Raw genomic sequence first — 13,305 nt, 5'->3', positions numbered from 1 at the left:
ACACAATGCATACTTATTTACCTTAACTGCTCTCCAAACCCCTGTGCCTGAACAGAGCTAAACACACCATGGTTCTTAAGATATTAAATATTAACAGAGGGGGAAAGGCCCTGGGTCAATACCCTGTGCAGAGTTTTTAATGCACCTGTGTCCTGGTTACACTTGTCTCTACTCCTTTCTGCGATAAGCTCCACACAGGTAAGTGCAGCCTCTCACTGCACACTGGCTTTCATCCTGCAGACCTTCAAGTGTCTCCTTTAAAAGCTCCATTCTCTCCGCACACTAATTATAGGCTCGCTGTACCTAGACCTGCACAGAGATAACACAAGACCCTTTGCAAATATTTTGGACATTGTATTTCACTGCAGTGAGAACCTTCAAGTTTGCCTTTAGGATTTTGAAACTCATCTTTCTGTTTGCACTGTTTTACTCTGAAGTTCTATATAAATTAGCTTGCTACTTCACTTAAATTCTTACATGTATCCTTGTTCATTATATATTAGTTATAAATAAACCAACAGCCAAAGAAAAAATGTTTTTCCAAAGTTCTATGATAACAGAACATGTGTTGTTCCTCTTTAATGGGTATTGATATTATTGAACAATTTTTTAATGCAAGTACCATTTGATTATACATCTCTTGATGTGCTTTCATTTTTTTTTTCCCCTAATGTAATGTGCTTTCCCAGATTTTTAGGTTTTCAGGCTAGATTCTGATGCCCATAATTGTATTCATGGGTACCTTGCTCCTGCTGGAATAAAGAGGACTAAGAGAAGAACAGAGTATTGTGCGATACGGTAACAGCGACTAGAATTCAGGTTCCTGCAATGAAAATGTTACGTTAAAATAACTGGTTTAATTCCTTATACTCTTTAATCAATGGCATTACTTGTCTTCATTTACTTTGAGAGAAGAAGGAAGGATGTGAAATCTTTTCCCTAGCTTCCTGATGTGTAATTACTTCTAAGTATTCTCCAGCTCCAATTTATCACTATGAATGCATGTGTCATTTAACAAAAAAAGAAATAGTTGTACATTAAATCACAGTTTCCATCACCTCCTGAAATTCATATATTGGCTACTAAAACCTATAAAAGAGAAACGTGAATAAGCTTATGCCTTATATAGGGGGAAAGAAAAACAATGTTGTGCACCTTTTAGCTATTCTACCACGAAGACTTTCCATATTATTTGGGCCTCAAATCAGAAAATCATTTAATCATTTACTCAACCTCAAGCACTCAAAGTTTCACAGTTTATGGCTAATAACATGAAAATCATATCCTGGAATGGGGCCTCCCAGAAATATCCAGCACAAAGATTCACATAGTATAATCGCCTCAAAAAATTTGCCAAGCTCAAAACTCACATAATCACCTTATTTTTCAGCTTTTCCTCCTCACTACCTGCATTTTCCTTTACATTTTAACATGCCCAGTGAAGACTGCACATAAAATACTGATCTTTCTGAAGAAGCCAGGACAGAAGAATACATATTTCCATCCGTACACAAGCCTGCAAACAAACACAGAAAACACATAACACAGCAAGATTAATGGGAACTGAAATTAAGACCGAGCCCCTCATCACACTTCCCTTGCTGGGAAGGATCACACTCGCAGCTATTCCGGACATCAGGAATGGAAAACCCCTTAAAATTCAAAGCCATAGCATGGGTTTTTCTCAGCCTATCACAAGCCATGAACATATTGAGAAACCAACTTTGTGTTGCAGTGATCTGGATGAATTGATGTGCTGCTTAACTCATGAGCACCCCACAGAGCTCAGGCAAGAATGGATATTTAATTTAACAACACTGACTTCATTCAAAAATCTGGCTTTAATGAGAATTTGAAGAAAATGCAATATTACCAAGAAATGAGTGAAGAATAAGTCAAAAGAATAAGACATTCCCTTTGCCCACACTCTCTCACCATCAGGAAGCTGCAGAGGATGTATATAACACCAGATGCAAATTTCATGGTTCATTGTTTAATATTTCACCAAGTTGAAAAACACAGATTTATCATTGATGCTTTTACCTTGCTAAGTGGAGAGAGTTTGACAAACAGTCCCTCCTCCATCAATATTCAGAAGATCCAAATTCTTCTTGCCTTGTACCTACTTTTTGCACACAGCTTCCATACTGCTCTTACTGCAAACACAGCAGCCTTGTAACACTCCCCACAACGCAGCAGTCATCACAGCTTCACATTTAACAACACCTAATTAACACGAGTCTTAAAGAATTCCTATAGGGCAATGACAGACCAAACACCATTTTAATCATTTTGGCACTGACTTCTGTTTGGATTATGCTTTTGTCAATAACAGTTTGAGCACTTCAAGCAACTGCTTAAATGACTTGTGAACTAAATGGGCTTTAATGTTTTTCTTCATCCCTATAAATGGAGAAGCCTGTAACTGTGGCCTTAAAACATCTAATACTTGGCCTTTTGGTAATCTAAAAAAATATTTGCCTGATTTAAACTCCAAACTTTTGATTCCCAGAGACACATCCAGAACTCACACAACTGCAAATCAGATTCATATTCAGGCGGTGGTATGAGATTTCTTCCATTAAATAATATTCCTAATACTCATTACTTTTTACATGATCAAACTAAAGTCCTTAAATACATGTAGAAAATCTCCAGGTCACAGTGCTGTACAGCAGGTCAGACTAAGAGACCCAGAAGCTGAGCTCAGCCAGAAGAGTCAACCATGAGGCAGAAGTTGTTTCTCATTAACTAGGAGCCCAAGCCTGTAGGACTTCCGGGGATCTTCCAAACCCTCCTCGTGAGAGCACTGCTGAAGACTTTTCCTGCTCTGGAGCATTAAACATAAACAAGACTGGGAGGTATTCATGGCAGAGGAACAAACTCTTGCAGGAACCTGTCTTGGTAGATAAGCACAGGTCATGCCCATGGGTCAAGTTTTTGCAATCCCCCATCCTTTCTTCAGCTACAATCTGGCTGATGGGAAGGGTGAAGGAGTGCTTTTGCCTCATACACACACAGCCTCAGCTGCGGGGGACGATGGAAGAAGTTCTTCTTATTCACCATTTTCTTCCAGTTTACTCAACCCTTCCTGTTCCCCAACCAAACTGTTAACCACCCACTGGGAAAATACGCAATCCTGGACAAACCAAACGCTGAGCATTAGTGTTGTCATGGTGCGTGGTCACGATAGTGCTGTAATCCCAAAATAAAGCAAGAGCCAACAAGCAAAACGAACCGTGTGAACCAGCACAAGTGATTACAGCAGGCAAACTGCAGTGCCACCTGCATTGAGCTTCTGACTATAAACAGTCATAGAATGGCTTGGGTTGGAAGAGACCTTAAAGATAATCTAGGAAAATGATGTCAGTCACCAACACTGTAACCCTGTCACAGAATGCCACCAAATTTGTCAGGCGCTATTTGCCCTTTGTGAAGCCGTGTTGGCTGTCAACCAGTCACCTCCTTGTTTTCCATGTGCCTTGTAATAACTTGTAACAAAGTTGTAGTAGATTCAGTATACATAAGCACTATAATCCCTTGCCTCAGACAAAGGTGTGAGCATGTTGGGCCTCCTGAACACTGTACATTTACTAGTGATACCCCAGATAGACGCCTTTGGTTTCTTTTTGTGAAATAAACATAAGCAGGTGGCTACTTCATAAGATGTATTTGTTATATAAAAATATTCAATAAATCTATCCAAAAGCCATTGCAGTGCAATGGCATCACCTGTGATGAGTGACCTGTATTTTACACTCCATAGCTGGGCTCAAGCGGTGCATGGTTAGTGAAGGGAAACCGAGTTGGGCCAGCTTCCTTTCTAAGCACACCAGCACCTCCAGCACATACTATGTTACATTATAACTTGCATGATTTTTGCATATGCAACACTGATGGTTTCCCTTTCTCTTCCAGGAAAAGATTCTTGTAATTCAACTAACAGGAAAAAGGAATAAGAATGAACAGAATTTGTTAATTTAAAACTTCAAGCCAAGATGGTTTGGAAATCAGTTTGCAGTTATGATCCCTGGTCCATTAAGTTCACAAATGTTATTCATTCGGAACAAAGCAGTAATACAGTTTATGTACACAAAAAGAGTGAGAGCAGGCATGAATCTGGGGTTTCTCTCACTCCTCTTTAAGGTTTGTTACATCTCAGATTAGTAATTAATTCTTGAAATATCAATTTTATATGGTTGAGCAATGGACAGAACAAGTAAATAAACAGTCAGTGTGTCTTATAAATCTGGCAATGGAAAGCAGAAGTGTGTAGTCACCACAGATGGGGAATGAGAACAAAAAATAGCAACACAGCAGATTAAGAAATTATTGCAGAAAACAAGAATTTTTTTGATGAATATCCAGGACCCCTATATATTAAGTCAGAGCTTGAAGGCTAGCAATATTCTGTGGATGTATGTCTACCACAGGGAACTCTAAGCACTGTGCCTTTGAACTTGAGAAACCAATACAGAGCTTCCTACAGCTGGGTGCAGAATGACTGAGAATTTGCAAAAAAGTCTAACACAAAAGATGAGAAGCGAATTAGAGCCATAACACTTTGCTTAATGTAAAGTGAAGAACTCTACGCTCACAGCAAAGCCAGGGTTTCCCATCCCATGTAAACAGCAGGGGGAATTTAAAGCTGGCACCCCTCTTTGGGGTTAATTCAACTGCAGTGACACTACCAAAATAAACACATAAGCCAGACTCAACTTAACTTGCCAGCACTGCTCACAGACAGAGCAAATAGAATGGATCCCAGACTTGTTTGGGTTGGAAGGGACCTTAAAGCTCATCCATTTCCAACCCCCTGCCATGGGCAGGGACACCTTCCACTAGAGCAGATTGCTCCAAGCCCCTGTGTCCAACCTGGCCTTGAACACTGCCAGGGATGGGGCAGCCCCAGCTTCTCTGGGCACCCTGTGCCAGCGCCTCAGCGCCCTCACAGGGAAGAGCTTCTGCCTATTACCTAAATTAAATCTCCCCTCTTTCAGTCTAAAGCCATTTCCCCTTGTCCTGTCACTACCTGCCCTTGTCAAAAGCCCCTCTCCAGATTTCTTGTGGGCCCCTTCAGGCACTGGAGCTGCTCTAAGGTCTCCCTGGGGCCTTCTCTTCTCCAGGCTGAACAACCTCAGCTCTTTTAGCCTCTCTCCATAGGAGGGTTTATAATCCCAACAGAGAATTTCACAGAGTTCAGAGAAGCATATTTCAATTTTACGTAACAGGAGCTATATTTAGGAAAGATGCTGTTTCCACTTACCCTCAAGGAGAAGCAGCATTAACAAGACATGGAAAATCTCTGCAAGACTTAGTGCTGCTTCTGGTTGGTTTTCAAGACACAGCTCTTCTGGTCTCCTGCAGTTAGCATTCATCAGGTGAAGTTCCTCAGCCCCTTACTCACCTCTTTCAGCATTTAAACAAATATCAGTAAGTAATGCCCCAGGTGAAGTGGCAAGATGCCAGATGGTTTCCAAGAAATGGTAATTTAACATGATTTTAACAATACTGACAAATTTCCTCCCTGAAAGAGAGCCCCAGACAAGAATCCCAAGCAAAATAAACCCCCAATAGACATGGTCCAAAGAACAGCCCCAGCACATTTTGTGTAAGTTTCAATAATTCAACTAGAGGCAGTCCTGTTGCATGTCCCCCAGCATTCTCCACTGCATCAGATATTCCTCCAGCCTTTTTACCTTCCCCAGAGCACAGCTCTCAAGCTAAGGGGGAATACCTGAAATCACTGCATGGAACAGGATAGAAAAGGAAGGCCTTTGGCCTCTTGGGATTCACAGGTCAATACTAAACATTTCCATTTCCATTTCCATTTCCAAAGCCTGCAGACAGCCAGGACCTAGTACATGGGAGTAATTGGGCACTCATTTACCCAGCCACTGCTGACCCACACAGGTGATTTATATTCCAAATAGATTGATGAGGTCATCACAAACAAATTAACTCAAGGAGACACAGGCAGGAATTAAGTGGTAAAGAAAAACAAGATTGGGTTAATTAAAATCAAATAACTAAATTTTGGAAACCTATATGTAAAACAGGAGCAAACCAGGAAAAACAAAATCAGTATTGCATTTTTATGTATAAACTATTGCAGAGAGAGATGGATTGCCATCCTTCTAGATTTTAACCTGCAGAATAGAAGAACATCAGTTGACAGAAGCTGTTGTTCTGCACGCTTGGGCATCTTTTTTGTGGGAAATAATCCTCCCTCCAAAGAGAAATGGACTTGAGATTTATTTGCAAAATAGTTGTAAAGCTCTGGAAATCCTGAACTAAAAGGTACTAAAGGAACCAACCACTAGATATCACCATTTGACTATTTAATAGATAGCAGAATAATTGTTATCGTTGATCTGGCATGTAAAAATCCCTACTAGCCAGGTAGATTGAATCACCTTCTATAGGGGCTTATTTCCCATGACAGAGCAGGCTGTCCTAACTATAGGTCTTGCTTAATTGGGTAGATTTAACTGAAGAGCCGAGTTTAGTGCAGTGTCCTCATCCCACTACCTGACAAATATTTCTCCATAAGGATATGAGATGGCAACTGGATACAAAAGCAAGAATTGCCTGCCAGCATTTCTCCTTTGATTTCAGATTTTCTGGCACGTGGATGGAAAGAACCACCAGCCAGAATCTGGCCTTCTGTGTCCGACCTGTAAAGCACAGCACTGCATTCATCTGTAACAGAATACACCTGCTGTCCTCCAGCAGTCTGGAAGAGCATGCCTTGGAAGTGGCTTTCCCTATGTAAGTTGAGCTCACTGAGCCATTTTTCCTGCTGGTGACAATGGGTGCAGTTCCAGTGCAGCTGATGGAGTTCTACTCAAAGTCACAATGGGAGTCAGTACCTTTCAAATATAAATAAATCCAAATCATGCCATGGATTGAAACATGTCCACCTAAATTAAACTGACATAAAAATAGTATCTAACTGTGTAATAAATGTATTTGCTCCATCTTGCCAGAAATTACCAGACTTTGCTCCTAAAATGTATTCTGCAGCAACATACATGATACTTTTCCATGGGCAAAACTGCACAGCAGCAATAAAAATTAAGTCTGTGGTGCTTTACATTAGCATTGATCTACATCCTCATTTGCACTGCTAAAATGTGTGTTATCGAGCTACACAGCTACATCAAGTCCTAAAAATTCATTTTCCCTTTTCCTCCTCCAAACTGTTACTTAAAATTCTAAAAACTAAGTCATCTTATGTTTTTCTATTAGAAGAACTAAACTATTATCCTTACCTAGAAGAACTAAGTATTATCGTTACAGGTGCTAGACACATCCTCACTTCATCCACATCCATAATACGGCTGGTGTTGGTATAGCTGCCATCATGAACTCTGTAACATGCTCCTCACCTCCATCAGGTTGTAATACATGCTACAGTTAGGAGAACAGCCTGTGTCTGTAGTCTTTATTATAATGCTGCTTGTGGTGGTGTGTTTTCTTTTTGTTCTAGCTAAAATTGTCCATATATTTGATAAAACTACTTAAAAACTGGGCTCCGAAACCCATCCTGAAATAGTACGGGATTGACACAGATTGACAGCGACCACGGGTTCTGCCACACACAGAATATTCATTCCCACTCTTCCACTGTGCCTTTATTTACAGGCGATGGGAGAAGCAGAAACATCAGCAGCATCTATGAACATCAGTGCTGAAACCACAGTTGGCTTCGATACACAGGGCCAGGACTCAGAGATGAGCAGGAGAGAATAGGTCTCCTTTCATGCGCTTCTCAGGGCTGGGAAGGACAGAAAAATGACCATAGTCTAAACCCCAGCTGTAACTCTGACTTCCACATTTCCTGAGGAAGAACCCTGTGCAATTAACTTCTTTCAAGACTTCAGTTTGAACTATAAATATACCCCAGGGGAAATCAAAGGCAAGGGCAAGGCAGCACAAATGCCACGGAGCACTTTTTTTCCATGGTTAATTGCAAACCCTTTGGCTACTGACACCCTCTGGAATATTTTTCCTCTCACCTTCAGTTAACTTATTCTCTGCATCTCTACCAAGGAAGACTTCGGTGTGCTGTCCACTCCAAATTCCTCCAGATTCAATGCAATCCCTCAGCCTCTTCCAAAGGACTCCTGACTCGGTTTTGAATGCTGAGAAGGAATCAGGGCAATGCCCTCTTAGAAAAGTATTACTCACTTCTTAAATGTCACTCACATTCCTTACACCACCAAGGCCAATGGGCATTTCTGACCCAGCAGGGACGGTCACTTCAGTCGTGGACATGTATGAGTCTGATTTAATGTAATTATTTTATTTGCTGCATGCTTAGCAGGAATTGGTTTTGCCTGTCACTTGCAGTCATCTTACATTGCTGAGGGTGCAGGTGCTTCATTTCCAGGGAGATAAAAGCAGAGTCCATTTACTAAAAACACAAGTAGAACACAAACCAATGGTGTACTGACAGAAAGCTGCACAAGTTTCATCAGGGAGGTAAGGATTTATTTAAAAGAAAACCATTTTTTAAAGAAAATTATACACTTTTATAATCTTGATCAACTGTCACCCAGATTTTCATTGTAACATACTCCACCTACGCAGTACAAACATACATTTGCAATAATATTAGTGTCTTCATTCATGTACTGCGTCAATATATTTCCTATGTATGATACACACAAAATAATCCCAGAGTCCTGCACACGTCTGTCTGCTGAGGTTTTTAAACCAAGGAAACATTTTTCACTGTGATCAAGCTTTGCAGGAGCACAATTTGAACCCAATACTTCAAACTTGGTTTTCAACTACATAGTTCAGTCCAGCAAAGCCAGCCTGACTCTTTCACTATCTGGCTGGGTGGGTCAGTCTCTCAGAGGAAAGTTTTACCAGCCATGTCTCAATTGATTTTTCTCTCTTGCAGGAGGAAATCTGATGGTACGTGACTACTCATACAGACACTTAGGAGGACATATACAATATGAAAATACGGTTGACTAGTATTTTAGAGAGAAAATAATTTCAAATTCTATATTAGGAAAAAAGAAAACAGTGACATTTACTTCCTCCACTACTAAAGTGTGGTTTAAGCCTTAATATATTCATTTGAAAAGTCTGTAGTGTGTAAAAGTCTTCATTTCCCAACCTAATCCTTAGAGTGAAATATTCGTATCCAAACCATATTCACCTCCTCTCCAGCTAAGTTGATCAGTCACGATGTAAACTGCATCCTGCAGCTCTTTCTCGTGCAAGCTGGGTTTGAGATTTGTAAGTTTGGAGTACTGAATTCAGAGCTATTTCTATGGGCAGTGTTGCACAAACTAAACAAAGCTAAAGAGTGCAAGAGCACTTCTCTGGCTTTTGATGTTTCGATATTCTGCTCCTGTGACAGCTGACAGCTTATCTGAGTCAGGTTATTCCTTATCCAGCTGCAGGTGAGGAGGTTTGTTACAGAGCCACATCTGGTCAGGTTCTCTTCAAAAACTTCTTTGTAGAGCTCTGCCACTTTTGTTTCCATGTACCTGTTGAGCACGGAGTTTGAAAGGGGCTCCTTATAGAGCACAATGCTCCTTTCCCCAGCTTCATCTCCAGACAGAGACTTCACACTTGGTTTTTCGGGATGCTCACACAGAGGGGACTGACCTAGAGGGATATCTGCAGACAGTAAAACAGGGCCATCGGGAAGTTCATCCCACACATGGTCCAAAACACAACCTGAATCACACGCATGGTCCCTCACGTGGTCTCCCCCAATATGCAGGTCAGGGTAGTTTTGGTAAATGCTGTTGCACAACCAGGACCTGTACAAGTACACCTGATCAGTATCCTGTTCTCTTCTGGGGATATGTAAAGCCGGTGACACAGTTCCTTTAACAAGCACTTTCTGTTCTTTTGCAGGTTCCTTTTCTACAGATCTCTGCTGAGGACTGCTCCTGTGTTCCTTTTTGCTATTTCCAGCAGAGATCTCATCCTGCTTCTCATGTCCATCAGCAAAGCCTCTGATTTTTGGGTTGTCTACAAGTTTCTGTCTCCAGATTCCCTCTTTATCCTTTCTGGATGCATGAGATTTGTGAGGCTTATCTTGATGACAGCTTTCTTTATATATGAGTCTAGTTAAGATGCCTTCTGCCAACATGACGACGAGTGTGAGCAACAGCCTGATCAGCAGAGTTCCATGTAGTCCTGTGAGTGACAGAGTAACTCAACCTTATCTGGACAAAGAGGAATAATAATAAAAAAATCACAATGTGCTTTTCATAAAGACTGTGATTTTTTTTCTCTCTCCAAAATATTTACTCTTAGCAAACTGCATGCTTTTCTATAATTTCAACCTCTACACCATGTCAGCAAGTGTCAGTCAGTAGGTATAGGAAGGACATTAAGTGGGTTCTTCATCTGTAATATGACTTCTGTTCCTAGTAACCTCTGCATTGTGGCTAGTTGATCCACATATGAGCTGTAAAAATCAACAAAATTATTTTAGTTGTCTGTATCACTACCATCAGTTACAAATCGTTTTCCACTGAAAGACTTGTTGGGGAAGTCCAGAGGAGGGCCTTGAGGACGATAAGGGGGCTGAAGCATCTCCCATATGAAGACAGGCTGAGAAAGTTGGGGCTGTTCAGCCCGAAGAACAGAAGCTGCGTGGAGACCTCAGAGCAGCCTTCCAGTATCTGAAGGGGGCCTATAAGGATGCTGGGGAGGGACTCTTCATTAGGGACTGTAGCAACAGAACAAGGGGTGATGGGTTCAGACTTAAACAGAGGAAGTTCAGGTTAGATATGATGAAAAAGTTCTTTACAGTGAGGGTGGTGAGGCACCGGAATGGGTTGCCCAAGGAAGTTGTGAATGCTCCATCCCTGGCGGTGTTCAAGGGCAGGTGGGATGTGGTCTTGGGTGACATGGTTTTGTGTGAGGTGTCCCAACCCTAACTATTCTATGATTCTATGACAACAAGTTCCAAGAGCTGAAGTAGTGACATAGGAAGGAAATAAACATCCAGGTCAGACTTTGAGGTTGATTCTGGATTGGCCTGAGCCCTACCGTGTTGCCAAGGACCTTCAAAAGATGCTGATAGTTCAAATACAATAAAACTGCATCCAACATGAGTTCCTCTTAATAATGATTTTAAAAGATAGATACTAATTTGTCTTCCCCAATAGTGATGAGTAGTCTGCTTGTGTATCTATAGGCTCCACAGTTTTACTAAATGCATATGAATAATTATAAGCTGGCCAGTATGTCTCAAAATAATCTACTGTGTTTAACAATTCTTTATCATTCCTTTAAAATTCATCTACTGTTAAGATCAGTGGGAATCTTCCCACTTAGTGCCAAGTCTGACCTAAACTCACTAAGGGAAAGATCTCCAGCACTCCTCTTATGGAGGTATGGGAAAGATCAACACAAGAAAATCTGCCTGTTCCTCAAATGCATTTTTAATCTCTGCATAATTCAAGTACGTTTACATGCCTTTAGTGTGCTAACGGTTTGAAATAGGGGGCAGAGGCAAGGGGTGAGGCAGCTTTATTGCAGAGTACGTAGCAAGTCTCCCACAGGACATGACACACTGGCATGCTGTTGAGAATGCACCCAAACTCTACTTGCATCACAGACAACTAAGGCTCAATACTTTTCACAAGGCTGGCACTTTCTATCAGTAGTGATGCCATGCAAGTCACTATTTAGCCCTCTGTACCAATGAAACCATTGCAGATTTAGTATATTTGATATATAACTAGAAAGATCCTCCTCACTTTACTCATTTGCTTCTATCAGCCACCAAACTTGATCCACTGGGTCACTCTTTTTAATCCCAGTACTCCTTCCAGAAAGCTGTTCTACAACTCCAGTTACTTGAGAGATGGAAATTCTTTATTTCCCTCCTGTTAGCACATGACAACCATTTGCTTTTTGATTTTTCAGGGTTGTATTTTGGCTGGAAAGGTGCTGTTCCCCCCCTGAAGCTGAAGGTAACACTGGAATTGCAGTATGCCTGCAAGTGAAGCAGTACACCTGGTTACATTAGCACAACCGTTTATTTCACCTGCAGAATCACTGACATATGTTTCATGTGCCCTTGAAAAACTGGGACGTAGGTACCCAGATCCTTACATGCTAAAAAATGTTACTGTATTTCTTTGAAAATGGTCATAGTGTTAATGTAGAGCTAAAATATGGGCACCTTAGCAAAACTGCTCTCTTTAAGTAAAGCAAATGGTGCCTGCATTCTGAACAGAGTAAGGAAAAAGGCCACAAAAAGCCCAGACTTACCAAACCTTGTCGGGTAAGGGAGGTGGATGGTCACATAGCCCAGAACTCTCTACTACAGCAGCTGCACAAGAACAGATTCTTACATACCCTTTCTTCACTGCTGTCTTTGTGGAAAAAAACTGAACACATGATTTAGTTCCCCATTTTTTTTCCCTTTAAAACAGAAGTGATCCCACTGGAAAAGGGCACGGTTTTTGAATACCAAGTGACAGCACATCTAAAAGACGATGTTAAAAAAATGAATTGAGATGTTTCTGACTATGGTGCAATGCTGATGAATTGATAACTGCCACAGTACATCACCTAAAATCAACTAAGTCCTCTGAAGGATCAGCATGCCTGATTTCACCCAGCTGTTAAAAACCAAAACTGAATTTCACCCAACACCTCCATCTACAGAAGTTCAGTTTCGTGCTGTCACCAGCTGACTTGCAGAGGCGGTGATATTTACATTTCCCCTTTTGAAACAAAGAGCCAGATTTAGAGTCTTGTGACCTTATTCTGATGGGGAAGAAGTTGAAAACTTCATCAAAATGCTGAATGAACTATAGCAGCATGCAAAGTCCCTCAATTCAGCCTATGCCTTTGATACCTATAAACGTGAAAGAGAAGTTCACTACATTTTTTTTCCCAGGCCCAGCTGTTGAAACTCTTTTATTTTCCATTTAAACCAGAACTATTTCATTTTAAAAAAACACAACTTCTTCGAGTTTTCAAATACCTTCTCCCACAGCAACTCCTTATTTACCCCAACCCGAGTTCTAGCTTTCCGGGGATGCCTCTCCTGCCGGGTGTAAGGACACAGAGGCGCAGCAGCCTTCCGGCTCCACGAACACGGGTTCGCTCCTAGGCGGCCTTTTCCAGCCGAACGGCACTCATGGGGCTAGGATGCGCGTTTTAAACCCCAAAAAGCACAGTTTAGACCACAAGAAGACACGTTCCAGCGCCCGGCGGCGGGCGGGCACACGGAGCAAAGGTGGCCGGACCAGAGCGGGGCTCGTCCGTAGCCCGCAGCGGACACCAAGGGCCAGCCCCCGAGCC

At 41.5% G+C, this 13,305-nt stretch overlaps 1 protein-coding gene across 1 annotated transcript; it reads right to left on the bottom strand.

The window, feature by feature from the left end:
- Positions 1–9,202: 9,202 nt before the first annotated feature.
- Positions 9,203–10,126, bottom strand: LOC104413642 (uncharacterized protein CXorf21 homolog). Its single transcript, XM_010024702.1, has one exon. It carries the CDS (start codon positions 10,124–10,126, stop codon positions 9,203–9,205), a length of 924 nt encoding a protein of 307 aa, XP_010023004.1.
- Positions 10,127–13,305: the final 3,179 nt, after the last annotated feature.

The sequence above is a fragment of the Nestor notabilis genome, unplaced genomic scaffold (genome assembly GCF_000696875.1).
Source record: "Nestor notabilis isolate BGI_N333 unplaced genomic scaffold, ASM69687v1 scaffold1462, whole genome shotgun sequence".
NCBI classification, from domain to species: Eukaryota; Metazoa; Chordata; class Aves; order Psittaciformes; family Psittacidae; genus Nestor; species Nestor notabilis.
This window is presented reverse-complemented; position numbering and strand designations above follow the sequence as displayed.

Coding starts and splice junctions, on each gene's coding strand:
- LOC104413642 (XM_010024702.1), bottom strand. CDS start 10,126: ATGTTGGCAGAAGGCATCTTAACTAGACTCATATATAAAGAAAGCTGT.